Genomic DNA, 20,000 nt, shown 5'->3' on the forward strand with positions numbered 1-20,000 from the left:
AGTAGTAATGCTGTTGCTGAGTATCGGACTAAACCGGTTTATTTTTAGGTTTAATGAGCCTTAACAGAAGTCTCTCCTTTTCTGTGACTGCCTTTCAAATGTCCTCGAGTAGCCTAGTCTGCTGCTCTGCCGTAGGAGTCGAGGGACTTTTACGAGTCAAGAAGACAGATTTTTTTTTTTTGTTTTTTTTTTTTTTCCCACAATGGAGTTCTGTGCCTAAGGGCTTGTTTTCACACTTTAGGTCTGGGGTTTTGTGTTCAGGGCCTAAGGACTTGTTTTTTCACAATTTGAATTTGTGTGTTAGGAGCCTGTTATTTGACAGTTTGAATCTGGGCATAAGGATCTTTTTTTCACAATTTTGGTCTGGGCCGCTTTTAAAACTTTGATCTAGGCATAAAGACTTTTCACAATGTGGGTTTAGCTAGGCCTAATAACTTTTCACAATTTTTCTGGGCCTTATGATTTTCACATTGCGGTCTGTCCCTAATGACTTTTCACAATATGGGTCTAGGCCTAATAACCTTTCACAATTTGTCAGGGCCTAATGACTGTTCACAATTGGGGTCTGTCCCTAATGACTGTTCACAATTTGGGCATGGCCGAGGGCCTTGTATTCACAATTTGGAACTAGGCTTAAGGCCCTGTTTTCACAATTGGGGTCTTAGTCATTTTGAGGTTGACCCTGTACACTTGACTCTATCCTAGAATTTTCTGGGAACTCATTTGAATAATTTAGCATTTATAGATTACTTTTAGCTGCTTTAATCATTCACAGCACCTGGGCATTGGTTGATACTGAAAATGTATTAAGTCGTCAAATTCGAAGGCCAAAGTAGGTCATAATTACAAAATGAAATTCTGGAGATAGACGGAAACAGCAATGTTAGTTTTCCCTTATTTTTTTTTATTTTATATATTCATGCCTTGTTAGATAACACGACAGATGTTTCAACAGGTGTTACTTAGTCCTTGGAATATACCTATGTCACGTAGCTCATTCAGTGGTGTTAGTCCCCCTTGGACATTTGGTTTACATCGTTAGTTGTGTCCAGTTCTGAAAAACGTACTTCCTGCTGCTGTGAGCACGTTGGTTACCACTTCGAGACTTTGGATCTAATACAGGGTTGCCGCGAAGTCCGCACATCACCGAGAAACTAGCTCCGCACCGGGAGGTGGAGTGTTAATTGCCAAGCAATGTTATTTTGCTACACTAACTAGACGAAATATTCACCCCATTATATCATATTAACCGCATCTTTACCATTATATGAGTTGGGCTTACTAATTAAACCTTTTTGGAGTTAGATTTTCCCCTTTCCGAAATTCAGTTGCTTCATATCTTTTGAAACATTTTGTAACTTTAATGATAGTAAAATTTAGAGTCGAACGAGATACGCGGACAGTGTTCAGTCTTAAAGCTGATTTATTACATTCGATATATATATATATATATTATAATTATATATATATATATATATATATATATATATATAAAGGTTTTTTGCCACGAAGGAAAAAATGAAAAAAGCGAGATAGCCAAATACTTTCGGTCCGAACAGGACCGAAAGTACTTGGCTATCTCGCTTTTTTCATTTTTACTTCGTGGCAAAAAACCTTTATTTATACATAGCATCACGTTTTATATACTTCGTGATCAAGTTATTCATATATATATATATATATATATATATATATATATATATATATATATATATATATATATTGTTTTATAGTTATGATTGTTATACATGATTTGATGCGTAAATTAGGCTACAAAGTGAACACGGGCAAGTAAATTTATTCATAAAGTTTTCAGCAAAAAGTGGGAAGTTACAAAAAAAACTGCACTGAAATGTATTTCTTTACTAAAAACGGTTGCTTTTCATTCATTTCTTTGCGTTCCCCACTGAGTAAGTTGACAAGCTCCATAAATCCTTTCTTTTCTTTTTCAAGCCACATTTGTCACTTTAGGTAATATGCTGTATGTTAAATAAAAACGTTTGCTGAAGTAATAATGATGATAAACAACCTAACATATAACATAGGTCTAGGCTTAAAATCAATGACATAAGCATTGTAAACTGACAAAAACGATATGAAACATGCAGGCCTATATGCCACCTTTTATGATCCGGATATTTTGAAATGAGATATTTCCCCAAGAGAATGGACAGCATATTATGCATGTTTTATGGCATACATGTGGCAGTCCTAAGCCAAACGAATGCCCTATTCAGGGCTATGAGTTTCAAAAAATTGGAAAAGAGCACATCATAATTGGTCCTTTTTTATCAATAAGCTACATTAATATAAAGAAAATCCACGATTATAATGCACCACTTCCTAGCATACTGATATCGAAACTTATTTGGTTATAATCAGTTGAATCACTTCAACTAATGCAATTACCTAATAAACGTTTGCAGTTGTTTTCTCAAAAAAAAAATTAAATTAAATTAAGACTCATTAAACATGACTAAGTTTACAATAATGTAAGTCAGTCTTCACCCTAATATTAATTCACAAATTAACCAAATTTTGCTAACCTATATACATAATTACAAAGGCAAACTAAAGATTGCTGGACCTAAAGAATGAATGCATTGCAAGACATCACGTTTGGGTTTACATCATTTACTGTTGTCAAAATCGGTTCTTAATTGACAATCGTATGATCGTTTATGATATTGGCGCGTGAACACTCGAGACTAGTGAAAATGGTTAATTTTTCAAAAATATTAGTATTTTCAAAAATATTAATTAATTTCAATCATCTTTTATTAATGGAAAAAAGTTTGAAAAGCATAAATATGTATGCGGACCTACAGCGCCGCATACGTGAGGAGTGCAGACCTCAGCTCTGCATTCAATGACTCCCCCTCGAATCTTCTCCGCACTTTTGGTCGTTTCTCCGCGCTTTGGCAACACTGATCTAATACCTTGCAGCAGAGTCTATACTCTATTTTTTTTCATCTGTCCATCTACCTGTGGTGTTTTTGTATGGTAACACTGCGTCCCGGGCTGTAGATAGTTACGCTATTTGTAAGTTTTAGGTAAATAAAAGGATATCTGGGTGTACATTTGCAACTGAAAAGTGTTTTAATAATTTACTGTATGCGAATTACACCTTTAATATTCGAAATAGGATCTTATTATAATCGTTGAATGTAAGTTGAATGTAACTATCTAAAGCCCGGGACGCAGTGTTACCATACAAAAACACCACAGGCGGATGGACAGATGAAAAAAAACAGAGTATAGATATTTAGTTTATCTCCTGGAAGGCGTTGAAAGTCTCAAGAGTATAAGCTGATGACAAGACCCAATAAGATATTCAATCTATTTGATAAACGAAGTTTTCTCATTGTATAGACCTCGAAAAGCTCCTCTAGATGCTATTCAACCCAATGTTGAGACAACGAAGGCAGCTTTTACTTTTGTGAGTATACGGTTAGCTTTTATCAGAGTTCAAGCAGGTTAATGTATCGTGCACAGCTCTCAGCCTCATATAGACTTACCCTTGCCACTTCAGTAAGTATTTGGATGAGTACAGAAACTGATGCTTATTATTTCTTGTGACGCTCCATGTAAACGTACAGTAATTCACAATGCTTAACTCATTAAAGGTCCGGGAACTTCCGTGAAAGTTTCTCGTTCACTTTGCTAGAGCTCAGGACCAGAGGAGCATCGTAAAGTTTTCATCAGAATCTTTAATGATTCTGATAGTCTGCATCTAGACGGGAAGGTAAAGTAAGTGCAGTTGCTATAGCATTTCCTGAAAGTGCACTGATGGTTTTCTTTAAGATGGAGCCTAACTATAGCGGACGGTTTGGTTTTATAGCTATAGATATCCAGTGTATAAAATTATAGCAGAAGGAGAAACCTCGTGATGAAGATATATATATTATATAGTAAACTATATAATTTTATATATGTATATATATATATATATATATATATATATATATATATATATATAATATTATATACATAATCGTCAAAGGCGATCGTTAAAGATAGACAACAATCTAGATTCTCCACTGGTGCAGTTTTCAAGACCTGATCGAACAAGTAAACTTGTGTAGTGCTCTAATTTTAAGCCTGAACCCTGTGATTCGATTCTTCGCTGAGACTAGATGCAGATGAGGAAGTGTCCATATTAGGCCGATTGCCCTGTGTTGTGTAGTCAGTGTGTGTGAGCCATATTTGTCATTAGACCTGTAACGTTTCGTAACAGTCAAGTTCGCTTGTTAGGGCATCCTAAATCAAACACACTTAATTATTGTTAGTACTGTTACGTTACGTGATAAGAGTCGTATTTGCTGTTTAGGGTATCGGTGATCAAACTGTAATCGTTAGTACTGTAACGATATGTAACAAAAGTCGAATTCGCTAGTTATGGTATTCTAGATCAAAGTCTTATTTTTCTTCTTTAAGTATTGTAAATCAAACTGACCTGCTTATTTTGGCTTTAGGGTTTTCTACAACAAACTGTCTCGCTTCTTAGAGTATGCTTGAGCAAACTGTCCTACTTACTTCGCGTATTAGGATATTCTAGACCAAACTGTCCATCTTCCTAGGGTGTTTTAGAGCAAATTGTCTCGCTTATTTCGCTTGCTAGGTATTTTAGAGCAAAATATCTCTTTTTAGGGTATTTTAGACCAAAATGTCTCGCTTTTTAGGGTATTTTAGACCAGAATGTCTCGCTTATTTCGCTTCTTAGGCTATTTTAGACCAAACCGTCTCGCTTATTTCGCTTTTTAGGCTATTTTAGACCAAAATGTCTCGCTTATTTCGTCTTAGGTAATTTTAGACCAAACGGTCTCGCTTATTTCGATTCTTAAGGTATTGTAGACCAAACTATCTCGTTTATTTCGCTTCTTAAGGTATTGTAGACCAAACTATCTCGTTTATTTCGCTTCTTCGGGTATTTTAGACCAAACTCTCGCTTCTTAGGGAATTTTAGACCAAAATGTCTTACTTATTTCGCTTCTTAGGGTATTTTAGACCAAACTATCTCGCTTATTTCGCTGCTTCGGTATTTAGACCAAACTCTCGTTTATTTCGCTTCTTAAGGGCATTTTAGACCATACTGTCTCACTTATTTCGCTGCTTCGGGTATTTTAGACCAAACAGCCTCGCTTCTTTGTGTAATTTAGACCAAACAGTTTCGCTTATTTCGTTTCTTAGGGTATTGTAGACCAAACTGTCTTGGTTATCGTTATGCTCTCCCAATAAAAAACAAGTCGCGCAACACCGGCCCCCTCCCCCAACACATCCCCCTGTCCGTCCATTCCTGAGTGCCAAAATCGTACGTAATCCCGAATTTTTGTTTCCACTTCAGCCCACACGAGACTGTACAGTGTGTCGCTCGCTCGGACGATCTCCAAATTTAGCATCAAGAGATAATGATGGGTTACACCATGATCGTTGCTCTACTTGACCCGTAAGACTTCTCTCTCTCTCTCACACACACACACCTCACTCCATTCCTTGTTTCTCCTGCTCCTCTTCCTCCTCCCCCTCTTCCTCCTCCCCCTCCTCCTTCCTCCCACCTCAAACAGATCACTTTTCTCGCCCACTTGCTTTCTTTTCCCTCTCGTTTTGAGGCTGGCCCATTTTTTTTATTTGTATTTTCCTTTTACTCGTTTTTAAATGCTCTCTCTCTCTCTCTCTCTCTCTACCGGTTTTCAATTTCTCTCTCTTTCATTTTCGTGCACCCCTTTTGACCCCTGGCTTTCACCGCCACTTCCCATTTTTATTCATCCGCCTCTCGCATTCCTTCCCCGCTTTTATTCTCTCTCTCTCTCTCTCTCTCTCTCTCTAGGCATTCCTCTGCTTGTTGCACACGTCCTTCCCTTCTCATGGCCCGATTCCGTTAGCGGTCAGTTTTGTGGTGCACGGACTTTCTCTCTCTCTCTCTCATCTCTCTCTCTCTCTCTCTCTCTCTCTCTCTCTCTCTGCTGTGACGTAAGCAATGCGAGGGACCCTTTCAGTTTTGAAATGAATTTTCTTATGTCCTTTCTGTAGAATAGAATGAAGGTTGAGTATAGTATGTTCGTGTGTACGTGATCAAAACACACACACACACACACACACCACACACACAGAAAATACGTCAGTGTCGATGTTGGCGAATAATTGCATCTCGTATTTTGTGCTTAAATTAGTCTGTGATGTCCTTCCCATATTATAGAATAGAATGTATGTGTAATGTATGCGTGTACGTAATAAAAAAAAAAAAGACACAACACACACACACACACACACAAAGCACCAGTGGTGTCGAAATTCGCGAATAATTGTCTCCTGTTTCGTGCTTTTGCCAGATATCTGTAACAGGCATTACTGATTCTCTTTAGTCCCGCCTGTTTCTCTTGTGTGCGTGTGTGTGTGTTTGTGATAGAGAGAGAGAGAGAGAGAGAGAGAGAGAGAGAGAGAGAGAGAGAGAGAGAGAGAGAGAGAGAGAGAGAGGGGGGGGGGAGAATTCACGTCACGTTTACTCTATCCTTTGCTTTGTACACGTTTCGTAAGGAGAACAGCAGGCGTATGCACACACTTATGTAGTTACATATTAATGCTTAATACGTTAACTATGTCTTTATATCCTGAAGTATTAGATTGTATGGCATTTAGGATGAGAGGCCGATGGCATCGGCAATAGAAGGAATAGGGTAAGGAAGTCTGGATTTATGTTGACGAATAAAATAAACACAATTATTAGTTAAGAATAACCGCAGTCATTTGGTATACAAAACTTAATGTATTATGAATTATATGTATTTATATATTCACATGTACTATATATTACTATATATGTATTTATATTTATTAAATATATTCGTTTTTAGTTCTGAGCTTGAATTGGCAAGAAATGTAAGAATAACAATTTTTTTTTAAATTTAAATGTTAATTCATATTCCCGGTCACAGGTTGCGCGGGCCATCACAGTAAAAAAAAATGACTTCATTTATATATATACGAATTGCCCACTTTTAAGTGATAGGTTCTAAAGTTTCCTGATCATGTCCATACTGTCATTAAGGTTTTCTTGCTGTCATGCTTATGGGAAGTGGTCTTGATAAATTACATTATAAATCGTAAAGAATATTTTTTCGTACTTCATCACGATACATTGGCAGAATGCCAGAGCATTTTAATTGGATTTTTTTGCTGTTTTTCGTAATTAAAGGATTGGTCGATATAGTATGGGAGTTTTTTCTGCATACAGTGGTTGATTAAAATACAGAAACTGAAATTTGGGTTTTTTTTCTTAATTAGTTAATTATATGATCCAAACAACGATAGGTATTTGTTGTTAAAGTGCAGTAGGAAACTTATAAGTTTTTAGAATTTTTTTAAATATACTTACGCATCAGTTTGTTTTTTCTTTCTACTGAAATGGACGTTTAAAATGTTTTCATTTATCATGAAATAGTTTTTTTTTTTTATACCGTAATAGCCTTGAAGGGAACTTGTTTCTTTTTCAAACATATTTACTATTTTTGCCTTTGTACTAAAATCGACTATTTTAAGCAAATATTTTTTTTTTTTTTTTTTTTTTTTTTTTTTTTTTTTTTACGAAATAGAATTTTTTTTTATGATATGGACATTTTTTGAAGCACAAGAATGGCCTTGAAGGGAACTATTTTTTGTAATACTCAAGTACACATTTAAAAAACTTCTGAACTGAAATCAACCGGTTTTTTTTAATAGCACAAGCATGACATTTTAAGAAATTTTTTTAATTTTAATTTTAAGTAGGCATTTTAAGAAGTTTTGTCTCGATTGATATAAAAAAGATATAATTTATTGTAAACAAAACTTTTAAATGGAATAGGTTTTTTTCTCTTATTTCAAAAACTTGAGTAGGCATTTTAAAACGTGTGTGTAAATGAAGAAAGAAAACGTTATAGTATATGAATAACCTTAAACGGAATTATTTTTTTTTTAGAAATTTTCTTAAAACTTAAGTAGATATTTAAGACGTTTAATGTCGTATATAAATGAAATAAAAAAATTTTTTACATGGCATACAAATAACCTTGCACGGATTTTTTTTTTTTTTTTTTTTTTTTTTTTTTTTTTTTTTTTTTTTTTTTTTTTTTTTTTTTTTTTTTTTTTTTGTGCCTTTTAACTCTAGATCCGTGTCCCTGTGTAACGTCAACTGGCCCCTCGGGAAGTTTCGGATCAACCACAATACTGGCACTCCAGGATGCATAGTTTAATGTTGTTTAATGGATTTACGGGTGGTGGGAAGCCACAGAAAGAAATCAAAGGTTGCAGGTGTTTGGCACTGGGCTTCTTTCGCTTGCTGTTTGATGGTTGCAACGGCAGTAGTCAATCTCTCTCTCTCTCTCTCTCTCTCTCTCTCTCTCTCATGCGTCAGCAATCTTGATTTGTCTTTTCCAGTTGTATTGTTTCTTTTTTTTTTTTTTGTATGCGGTTTTTGGTAGGGATGAAAGATTGGATTTTTTTTTTTTTTACAAACTTAGATGTAAATCTCTCTCTCTCTCTCTCTCTCTCTCTCTCTCTCTCTCTCTCTCTCTCTCTCTCTCTCTCTCTGCTGGAAACTTCCGTCTGTTTCAAGTCTGTTATTCATTAATGTCAAGGTTTTTTTCGGATGTCAGTTTGTTATGCTTATCTGGTATAAGTACTTAATGATGGAAAATTGCTATTATTGTACGACTGGTGGAAAAGGATGAATAAAATTGCTTTATATTGCGACGGGCGTACAATGGATAGTAACATTGCTCTATATTAGACAGGTGTTCTATATTATAAAAATTGTTTTATAGTACGACGGGTGCAAAAGAATAAGAAAATGGCCATATATTACAACTGATGCGCCTGGATAATTAAAAAGAAATTGATCCCTATTTCGACTGGCGTACCAAAGGAAAAAAGAGTTGCCTTACATTACGACTGGTGTGTACGTGGATAATGCAAAAAAAAAAAAAAAAAAAAAAAAAAAAAAAAAAAAGTATACCACGACTTATGTACTATGGCAAAATAACATCGCTTTATATTACGACTGGTGCACAAACACACACAAACACACACACACAAACTAGTAAAATATGTGCCGAAGAAATCGAGTTTTCTGTACAGCGTATGATGCTGTATGAGAGACTCGGCTGCCACCCATGAAACTTTCCGCCACTGGCCGTTGGTGGTCTGTTGTTGGCAGCTGCAGCGGTGTTAGAAGCACGATCATGGCTAACTTCAACCTTAAATAAAATAAAAGCTCCCTAAGCTAGAGGGCTGCAATAAGGTTTGTTTGATAACTGGAGGGTGGATGAAGTACATAGCAATGTGGAGTCCTTTAGCCTCAGTAGTTTTGAAGAGATGAGGGCGAACAGAAAAAGCGCAGACGGACAGACAGACAAGTGGCCATCTTAATAGTTTCCTTTTACAGGAAACTGAAACGCATTACATTACATTACGACTGATCCTCTCTCATTAATCTTTGATTGCCTCTCGCTACAAAATACTTAAGTGTCGAGAGGGACATTCAGAAATGGAAATGACTAAATGCGTCATTAGTATATCGCCGGTAATGTTCCCACATGCGGTATTTTAATGTGGCGTTTTAATGAGCTTTGATTTATGTGTACAGAACTTCATGGTCAGTTTTTTTTTTTTTAGATAGTTTAGAGGTCACAGAGGTTTTAATGTGTAAACAAAAAGAGAGAGGATGTACATTTGATGAATCTCGTTATGAATGAGATAATGAAGTTGCTTTTAATAATAATAATAATAATAATAATAATAATAATAATAATAATAATAATAATAATAATATTGTTGCATTTGGTGTTTGATGCACATCCTTTGTTCAATTCTATATAAATTTAATCATCACTTGTACACACTCGTTGATAAATCCACAGGTGATTCCAGGTAATGGAGGCCCCTCCCATAGCTGGGGTAGATAAAACCCACCACAGCATTGATAAAGACGGCGCATGCGTCGAATGGTCAGGCAGAAAGGTGCGCCGATCATCTGGATGAACGTAGCCACCTGTAAATGTTAACGAATAGATAGACAGAGCGCATGCGTCGAATCAATTCGAGAGGCGTCGAATATTGGGGAATAAGGATACGTCGATCATCTGGATGGCCGTGGGTATCTATACTTGTTGACAAAATGAGGAACTGGGTATGCGTCGAATCAAAGTAGAGAGGCGTCGAATATTCGGGAATAGAGGTGTCGAATATTGGGGAATAAAAATATGTCGATCCTCTGGATGGCCGAAGCAATCAATGCTTGTCGACGAAATGAGGAATCGCGTATGCGTCGAATCAAAGTAGAGAGGCGTCGAATATTCGGACATAAAGGCGCGAATATTAAGGAATAAGAGAAATGTCGATGGTTGTCGTTATATATACTTGTTAACGAACAGAGAAAGAGCGCATTGGTCGAATCAAAGTAGAGAGGCGTCGAATATTCAGGCATAAAGGCGTCGAATATCAAAAATAAAGATAACGTCGATCATCTGGATGGCCGTGGCTATCTGTACATGTTAACGAACAGAGAAACAGAACTTTTGTTGTGTGTTGTGGGGTGAATGTCTACTACGAGATCTTGAAGGTCGAGTGCCTTATCATCAAGTGTTTGTGTAGCTCGGTCGAAAGGCAAAAATAGAAAGGCGAGTTACTGTTGGGGGGGAGGAGGGGTGAGGGTGTGGTCTTTGGGTAGGGAGTGGAGGCAGGGGGTGCTGCTAGTTGGGTGCATATGTGGGTTATGAGTATCTGTAACAGCGGGAGTTTTGTATAAATGATAATATTCCTTCCCGGAGGCAGTTTTGTGTTTTGCTTCAAGATATCCTCTTATTTGTAATTAATCCCTAGGGGGTTGGTGCACTGTAGGCATTACTTAAGGTTCTTTGCAGCGTTCCTTCGGCCCCTGGCTGCTAGCTCTTTCCTTTTACTGTGCCTCCGTTCATATTCTCTTTCATCCACCCGACTTTCCACCCTTTCAAACAATTGTTTCATAGTGCAACTGCTTTGAGGTTTTCCCCCCGTTACACCTTTCAAACCTCCTTTCTGTCGATTTCCCTTTCAGCTCTAAATGACTTCAGAAGTCCCAGCGCTTGGCCTTTGCCGAAATTCTAATTCCATTCTGTTCTATTCTATTAGTAACTTTTTTCTGGCACGTTCGTTTGTACGAGAGACTTGTACAGTTCTGTGTTTTTTGGCGGATTTTTTTTTAATTTTTTTTTTTTTTTTTTTTTTGCAGAGGCCGATGGCTTAGGCAACCCAATGGGATTACCGTTTTTTGTAATTTTTTAAACTGACATGTTCCTTTGCATCAAATTCTTGAGCAGTTCTGTTGTACCCTTGCTGTTTTTTTTTTTTTTTTTTTTATTTTTTATATTTGGGAAACCGATGGGATAGGCAACCCAGTGGCATTAGTTACTGGAAGGGAAATCTCCATCCCCCACCCCGAAAAAAAACCTGAGTGGGGTGGTTTGAGAATGGAATGTGATAAGAGCTTGCCCGTGGCAAATATAAATGAGTTGGTTTTCCACAATCTTCATAGTTTGAGTGTCTACGTATGTCGATATGTCTGTGGTTTTAAAAAGCGGCTATAGAACATGTACATATACAGTGTGTGTATGTATAGTATATTAGTATTACAGATATACGGTATATATATGTGTATAAATATATATCCATAGATAGTAGATAGATAGATGCTTGTTATATGAAACTCCTTTAAAATTGCAAATTTATTCATCTTTGTAGTTTCATATTTAATTCTATGACGTCGCCATTAACCTAGATGTTGTAACGCCAGTTTTAGTAGCACAAATCAATCAATCAATCGAAGAGATATCGTTGATTGGACGTTCATAACGTTACAAATTTATGTACCGATGTAATAGCTGTTACTACATTTTAAGTTAGTATAAATCTTAGTTTTACCCAGACACACCTTTGAGCTGATAACCAAACTCTCTAGGCTGGCCCGAAGGATTAGATATTTTACGTGGCTAGGAACCTTTGGTTACCTAGCACGGACCTACACTTATTGGGGGACTCCGAACCACATATATCGAGAAACGAACTTCTGATCACCAGAAATAAAATTTCTCTGATTCCCGCGTTGACCGAGACGGAAATCGAAACCTGGACCAACGGATTGGCAGCCCAGCTCGAAAAAACCAATCGCCAGCTTGGAACTGACTACTATAAGTATTGATATAACTATAATATAACAACACAGTGTCTGATCTTGTAAAAATAACCGTCCATTTTTTGGAACGAAGAATATAATTATCAAAAGGATCCTGAATGAAGGGACTGTGAGCTCATCGTCTTCCGAGAAGCCCTGAATGGCCCAGACGGAGGGAAATCAGAATGTCCTGAGAAGGACTTCCTCGAAGTGGTTTATCCTTCAGTGAAGGGTAAGGCAAGACAAGGACTAAGACAAAATAAGGCTTGGCAAGGCAAGACCAGGTAAGACAAGGCAAGGCAAGACTTACGGAGGGCAAGAAAAGGCTAGGTTAAAGCAAGGGAAGGCAAGGGGGCAAGAAAAATGACAAGACAAGACTAGGGAAGGAAACGGCAAGCAAGGGTCAAGACAAGACAATGAACAAGACAAAGGACAAGGGAAAGAAACAAGACAAGACAAGACAAGACTAGGGAAGAAAAGGCAAGTCAAGACAAGGCAAGACAAAGACAAGACAAGACAAAACAAGACAAGACTAGACTAGGGAAGGAAAAGCAAAGTAATTCAAGACAAGGCAAGACAAAGCAAGAGTGCAGTCTGCAATTGATATGTGTGATGGAAAATATATTTTTAGAATATCTTTTAAGAATGTGATCATTAAAATGTCTGAAGCGTTTAATTATTTTTCAAAAGCAATCTGCACACGTCTAATATTGGTTGTACTATTTTAGATGATTTGATAATTTTTGTAGAAACCTTAAACCAACGCAACACCCTTTCTTTCTATTTCGATTATGTGGCCGGCCTAACGGTCATAGGTATGTATGTATATATATTTATATGCATGTGTATATATATTATATTAGTCATGTAATAAAGCTTTGCATTGGAAGCTGTGACTAAAATCGGAAGTTTATTCAAATTTTTTAAGGAAGTGTTCTGCAAAAGGGTTATGCCAACCCTTGTGCAAAAGGCTGGGCACGTTAACGATAGGTCAGTCAGCCAGTCAGTCAACCATTCAACTGGCGGGCAAGTAGTGCCCAAGCACCGCCGGGCGGGGTAGTCACGTATCATGAAGTGGTGCCCCAATTTAAGTGGCACCCTCGCGGCATTGCATTGATCATAATTGTGCCCTTTAATGAGAGCGTGATTTATCTTGGATGGAGGGACGAGATGATGATGATGTATTAGTGTTTTTGTATTGTCTTGATGCCTATGGGCATTTAATGATGATGATGATGATGATAATAATAATGATACCCATTGACGATGTATTATCATTCAAGCTCTTCAGTTTCAGAAAAAAAGGATTTAGCGATAAATACAGACTCCCTGAGTACACAGCCTCCTTGTGGAAGAACGTGATGAGAGAGAGAGAGAGAGAGAGAGAGAGAGAGAGAGAGCGAGGCTTGATACGGTATCCTTAGGTGGGTTCCTATGTGGGCATGGTACTAGCTCCCTTTCTTGGGATTGCCGAGTGAAGGTAGGGAGGAGGGATGGGGTGGGGGGGGAAGGAGGAAGACCCTTCACCCTCCTGCGATTCCATTCCCATAACCCACCCCAGTGAACGGAATGGTGATTGGGGTAGTACTAGTGATGAGCGGTTTACTCTTAAAGCTCTTGTAAGCTCCTCTTTCATGAAGACAGTTCAGACAATGTTTAAAGGCAGCGTGCCCTGCTCTCTCTCTCTCTCTCTCTCTCTCTCTCTCTCTCTCTCCTCTGACCATGAGACAATACGGCAAAATGACCTCATTTTGTTGCATGATTGCCTCAAACAGAAATTGCAGTTTGTTGGATTAACTTCTATTCTTCATTCACTTCTGTATTTTATTTATTTCAGTGAGTAAATATTTTATTATTTTTTGGGTTTTGGGAATTATCATTATTGTGTGTAATATATATATTAATCTATATATATATATATATATATATATATTATATTAATATATATATATATATTATATATATATATATATACACACCATACATATCTAGGTTATGCGATGAGAAGAAAGTTCCATGTGCATTTATATTTAAATGATTCTTCTCAGTGCTGCAGTGTTCATTTTCAGCTTACTATATGTCTGCAAGAATGAAAAAGACGATGTATTATATTTATATATTTTTGTACATACATATAATATATATATATATATATATATATATATATATATATATATATATATATATATATATATATATATATATATATATATTATATGCATTATTAAGTTTGTACATGTGCTTGAGCTGAATATCCCACAACCCTTAAGCTCGGAGCGTATGTGGCCCCTTGAACCCTTAGCGCGGACCCAAAATTCCTCGGCCCATTGCCATTAAACTCAGAAATTATAGACCGATGTCGGCGACGGCCAAGTATACCCACGGTCCTCTAGATACCCCACGTGAGAGGATGGCCGCTGATGTCACCTCATGAGGTTTAACACATCAGATCCCTCTTGACTTCAAGTTCTGCGAATGTGCCTTTTCCATGCTTTCATTAACTGAGGGGTCGGGACGGTTTCGTGTATGGCATTTTGCTGTCTGAAGGCGCATCCTGCAATTCAGTGTAGCCATTGGGATGATAACTGAAGCACTGGGTAGGCCTACTTTGAGTTTCGTATCTCCGATGGGCAGATGTTTCATGATCATTTGTTTACTCAGTTTTGGAGGAAGTCAGTAGGTGTTTCATATGTTGCGTCGTGACGTCGATGAAAACGAGTGGGGCTACTCTTTTATTGAACAGTAGTATTTGTCTGATACGTAGATTGAAGTATCCTGAAGTATTTAATGACATTTAAGCTCTGTGAAAATTTCAAGAAGGGACCAAAAGATTATTCTTTAAACTTGACTTGAGTCACGCTATGGAAATAATTTACCTTTAAAACACAGCCTACTCTTATTCACCATATTTCTCAACCAATTGTGATGTTTTTAGATAACTTGGTCTAACTTTACCACCCTGCACATTAAAAGTCAAGTTTTTCATGATTACTTGACGTTGAGTGTGTAATCTTTATCAAAGCAAAGTCTAATTTGAATTATGTATTTTTATAATGTTACCTATTAGATTTTTATACTTACATCAGGTAAGCCTAGATCTATTTACGTTACACGCTTATAATTTCAAAATGCCGTTACTGTCTGTTTTCCCTGGAAGAAACATTGACTTAATAACATATTCCATGTACGAAGATACAGGTGTTCAAATAGTTAACACGCAGTTACGGAATGTCCAAGTGTTAGGGCAATGGTGCAAGTCGTAGAATGTCTAGTAATCGCAGGGAATATCACGTTTGCCAAACCGGACGTTTCTCGATCAGCAAGGCTTTCACAAGTCAGATTGACAACCAATGAATATTATTGGCGCTAAGTCTTACTTGACCATCTGTTATCTTGCGATTTCCATTGGGCATCTGTTGCGAGATGCATTGATAAAGCCAACATAGGGAAGAGATCTGGAGGTAGATGTTGGTTTTCTCTCGTAGCGCCAAATGATGTGATGGCGGTGTTCGGATTATAGAGGCAGGCGTATCATTAAAGGTCATGCTGATAAACTGACGTCGAGAAGCTGTTGCAGGCTACGGAAGGGTTTCATTTACGGGATGATAGGAGGACAGAAATGACCAGTTACCGAAGGCCAGAATTTTAAACAGCAGCAAGTGTTAGTGATGGCAGTTTTAGGGTTTAATGGTTGAACGCTTAGAATACTCGTATGTTGGATGTATTTGATTATGTAGCGAAACGTCGTCTCAGTTTGTAGCGATTTGTAGTGGAATGGAAGCATCGATATTGATGCAGTATTTTGTAAATGCTTGCTTCTGTCAGTAACACAGTGTGTTTGTGTTTCCGTACTTTGTTTATTTTATTTTTTTGTCTGTGTAACAACGGTAGTCAGGAGGTTACGAACCTTACGTTTAAAACTTACCATCGTTTATCCTAGGCCTAGCGTCTCGCACCATTATTAATAAGAACCTTGATTCGAGCTTTGGGAAGGTACGTATGTAACACCCATTAGGACCCGATGTCCAGGCCCTTAAATTAATCCATTGACAAACTCGCAAGTTTCTACAGCAGAAGAAAATGCATCACTGAATAAATGAATATAAAAGTAAGGTCAGAGGTTCACTTCTGTGCCTCGTGGGGTCATCTGTGCATTGCCTTCTCGAGCGCATGTTTTATTTAGCACCCATCACGTCGAACACATTCCTTAACGTTTTAGAAAGTTGCTCTTTTACTTTTGGTAGACCTGAGGAATGTTTCTCGCTCTCGAGGATTTCCAATTCATGAAGAGGTTTGTCAGATGGTCTGCCTGTGGGGGTCTGTCATCCCCCCACCCTCCCCGTTACACCAGCAGCCCCGCCCCTTCCTCCTTTTTATTATTTGTTTCATGCTTGATCCAGATTGGAGCTTGTTGTTGCCTGTGCATTGTGCATTATAAAAGTAGTGCTAAGTCAGTTCAGTTACATAGTAATGTATTCTTATTGAGTAATATTGTCCATATTGATAACTTTTTAAAACACTTTTGTATACTAAGAATATTCCAAGTCATCCGCAAGGGTACCCAGGAAGCAAGATATTTAACGAAAAGATTATTCGCGTTATCCCATTTTCAGCCTAGTAACTCAATGACTGTTATCTGATGCTATTAAGTCTTGTAAAGTGGATGACTGAGAAATCTCAAACACCTTTCAGCGAGTATTAAAATTGTGGAGGATTATATGCAAACCAACTGAATGACCTTATTGACGAGAAACTTGGACGATGAGTAACAGGTTTCGATGACTCGAGAATCCTGCTGGAAGAGATCGTTCAAATTTCGCCTAAGATATTGGTGGCCTGACCTCTCTCGAGTTTAAATGGATTGGCATGACCTAAAGATACATTATTGGAAGATTTTTATCATGGGATTTTCGTCTAAGGGAAAAGAAAAGTGCTTTGGGTTATGTTTAGATGCTGGTTTGACAGTGATGCTTTGGATTATGTTTAGATGCTGGTTTGAGTGTGATTGCTTGTCCTTTTAAACGGTTGCCTTGCAGGTATAATTTCTGTCTGCTAGTTTTGGAAATAATTGTTCCCACAGAATTTATTCAACCGTCGGGCTTACATAAAACTATGCTTCAGCACAATAGCATATCCCTATGTTAAGACCTCGGGTGTGCATAGTTTGGAAAAATAAAAATTTCTTGAAAATTTTGGCTTATCAATCTGACCTGTTGTTGATAGAAAGTTTAACACGAATAGCTCCTTGTCCAGACACTGTTGATTACTGATCAGCTACTCTTTGCAATATCGACTGTGAAATTATTATAAAAAAAAACTCTCAATTTAGCCGAAGTGTACATTGAAATATGTTCATACATTCATCTTTTACGTCACTTCAAGTAATAAAACTTCATGAAACGAGGTTGACTAAACTCGGTGTCATCTTTGGAAAAATCATGCAGTGATTTGCTCAAGATGACACAGGGCATCAATAAAATGAGTCTTATTCAATCTTCGACGATTACAACATTTAAATGGATTCAAGAAAAAGCTCTCTCCCCCTCTTGACTTGGTCATTTGCTAATGTCGTAAATCAGGCAGACAGACTTAACTTACAAGCGTTCATATTTTCACCTACGATTTTCATCAAAACTGTTTTGGACGACTTATGCAAATTAGCTGAACACAGAATTCAGAATCAGCTTTCAAAACTAAGAACGTTATTAAAAATATAATTTGAATTTCTTTTGAATTCGCATGATGGGTTTTCATCATATGGTTTTTAAGAATACTCACTGTTTAGGTTAGGGGTCAGTCGTAAACAAATATCTGCTCCTTTTTCCTTTAACAGAGAAGGGAAGGGTTTAACATGTTGATTTGTTATAAGGAAACCTACTGCATACTGAATTAAAGGGAAATCCAAGTCAACTGATATCTAAAGACCTTATATTATTACATTATTACATTTAATAATTGTTAATATTTTATGCAGTTTGATTTCACTCAGTTTGCAAGAATACACAAAATATGGCTGTGCGTAAAGTTGAAGAAAATTCTCTCTCTCTCTCTCTCTCTCTCTCTCTCTCTCTCTCTCTCTCTCTCTCTCTCTCTCTCTCTGCGGCTAAGACTACTCAGGATATTACTTAGAAATATGAAAAGCACAGCGCAATGAAGTTGGTTTAGAATGTTGGGTCTAAAGTCTCCGAGCAGTGCAAAGCCTTCACAACAAGATGAGGGCCCCATTGTGACTTCCTTGTCGACACCTGGAATTATCTGTAATTCTAACCGACGGGGAGTACCAACCGTCTTTTCCCAACTAGCTTTTTCTGAGAGTATGCCATCACCCTGGCGTTACGACAAAGACCTTAAAAGCAAGGTTAAAAAGGGGCTCTGAATAAATCAGGGTTTTAATTCCTCGGGTTTCAGCGCCTCTTTCCCCCCGCTCCCCCCAGCCATCCCCATCGCACTCCCCTCGCCCCAGCTTTTCCCACAAATACTTCTCTTGCTTCTTAAATCCGTCTCCCTTCCTCATTTAGCCCTCCCCCCTTGTCCTACCTCCACCCTCTCCTACTTGGGGGCTAGGAGGAGGATTTGTTGGTAGGCAGTTCTGGGTGCTCTGTGGAAATTACTCATGAAGCCTCTGCAACCGTCAACACCTGCGTCACGCATCGTGCCCCATGCCACCTTCTATACCCTACGCGGCCCCTCCCCCCCTCCCCCCCGTAGCACGACGTCTCCCCAGACCCTTTCGTCCCCTCCACTCCCCCAGCCTCTTTTAGTTTTATTTCTACTATATCTCCCAACTTGATCATTGCGTGATTGCGAGCTGTTGTTTTTTGGTCATTGTTTTTTGTCGCTCGCTGCGCGTTTGTTGATTGCATGCAGGGTGTTTAGTTTTTGTTTTTCGTGCGGTGTTTATGCACATCATCCACTTGAGGAGTTGACGGGCTTTTTGCGTGGAGAGAGATTTTCATTTCAGAGGGAATTTGCTCAAAGTTGATTGTTTCCATAAGGTGCGGTGTCCCTTTCTCATGTACATGCGCAAGCACAAACGCGCTTGCGCGCACTCATACACATGTGTATGTGTAACTGAATCACGAAGATTTGGAATGTGATGAATATATAAATCAAGGGAAAATCCAGGAAGCAAAGGGAAACTGAAGTACTCGGAGGCCTTTCGACTCAATGTCCTTTATTTAGCAGTCTGCTAAGTAAAGGACATAGAGTTGAAAGGCCTCGCAATACTCCTTTATATTACTTGCCTTAGTTTCTTTTACCTTTATTCACACATGTATATATATTGTATATATGATATTTATAAATATACGTTATTTACATGCTATATATATATATATCTTATATATATATATAGATATATATCTATATAGGTCTACATCTATAGACGTATACTTTACATGAAATTTTGTCACTTAACAGACTCCTGACGTTTTTTTTTTTTTTTTTATATATTCACAAATATTAAATAAAAAATATCCTTCAACGTATATCGAATTCAACATTCCTTGGGAATAACTTACACTCCAAAGGGAATTATGATTAATTAATGTTTATACCCCGGCTAGGATTCAAACCGTGGCGTGGTTTGAAACATGAGAGAGCTACTGTTTGTATGTGTGTTCGTGTGTGCACACACACATACTATATACATATATATAATTTATAGTATATAAAAAATGTATTTATATAATTAATGATCCTTATATATGTATGTGTATAGAAAAAAAATATATACTTATATATTTAAGTAGTTATGCGCGCGCGGCGCGCGCGCACACACACACACACACACACACACACACACACACACACACATATA

The 20,000-nt window shown here is 37.6% G+C and overlaps 1 protein-coding gene across 3 annotated transcripts in view; it reads left to right on the forward strand.

Moving 5' to 3' along the window:
* The window catches only part of LOC135206225 (importin-13-like), a 199,827-nt gene that overhangs the window by 90,450 nt on the left and 89,377 nt on the right, over nucleotides 1-20,000 (forward strand). The window contains exon 1 of one of the 3 annotated variants that reach the window (XM_064237581.1): nucleotides 3,294-3,439. The exons of the other annotated variants lie outside the window; for them this stretch is intronic. Coding sequence (XP_064093651.1) covers nucleotides 3,393-3,439 — 47 coding nt within the window. The 5' untranslated portion in view covers nucleotides 3,294-3,392. Of the gene's footprint in view, nucleotides 1-3,293; nucleotides 3,440-20,000 lie in introns of those variants that run through there. 3 annotated transcript variants of the gene reach the window in all.

The sequence above is a fragment of the Macrobrachium nipponense genome, chromosome 29, assembly GCF_015104395.2.
Source record: "Macrobrachium nipponense isolate FS-2020 chromosome 29, ASM1510439v2, whole genome shotgun sequence".
NCBI classification, from domain to species: Eukaryota; Metazoa; Arthropoda; class Malacostraca; order Decapoda; family Palaemonidae; genus Macrobrachium; species Macrobrachium nipponense.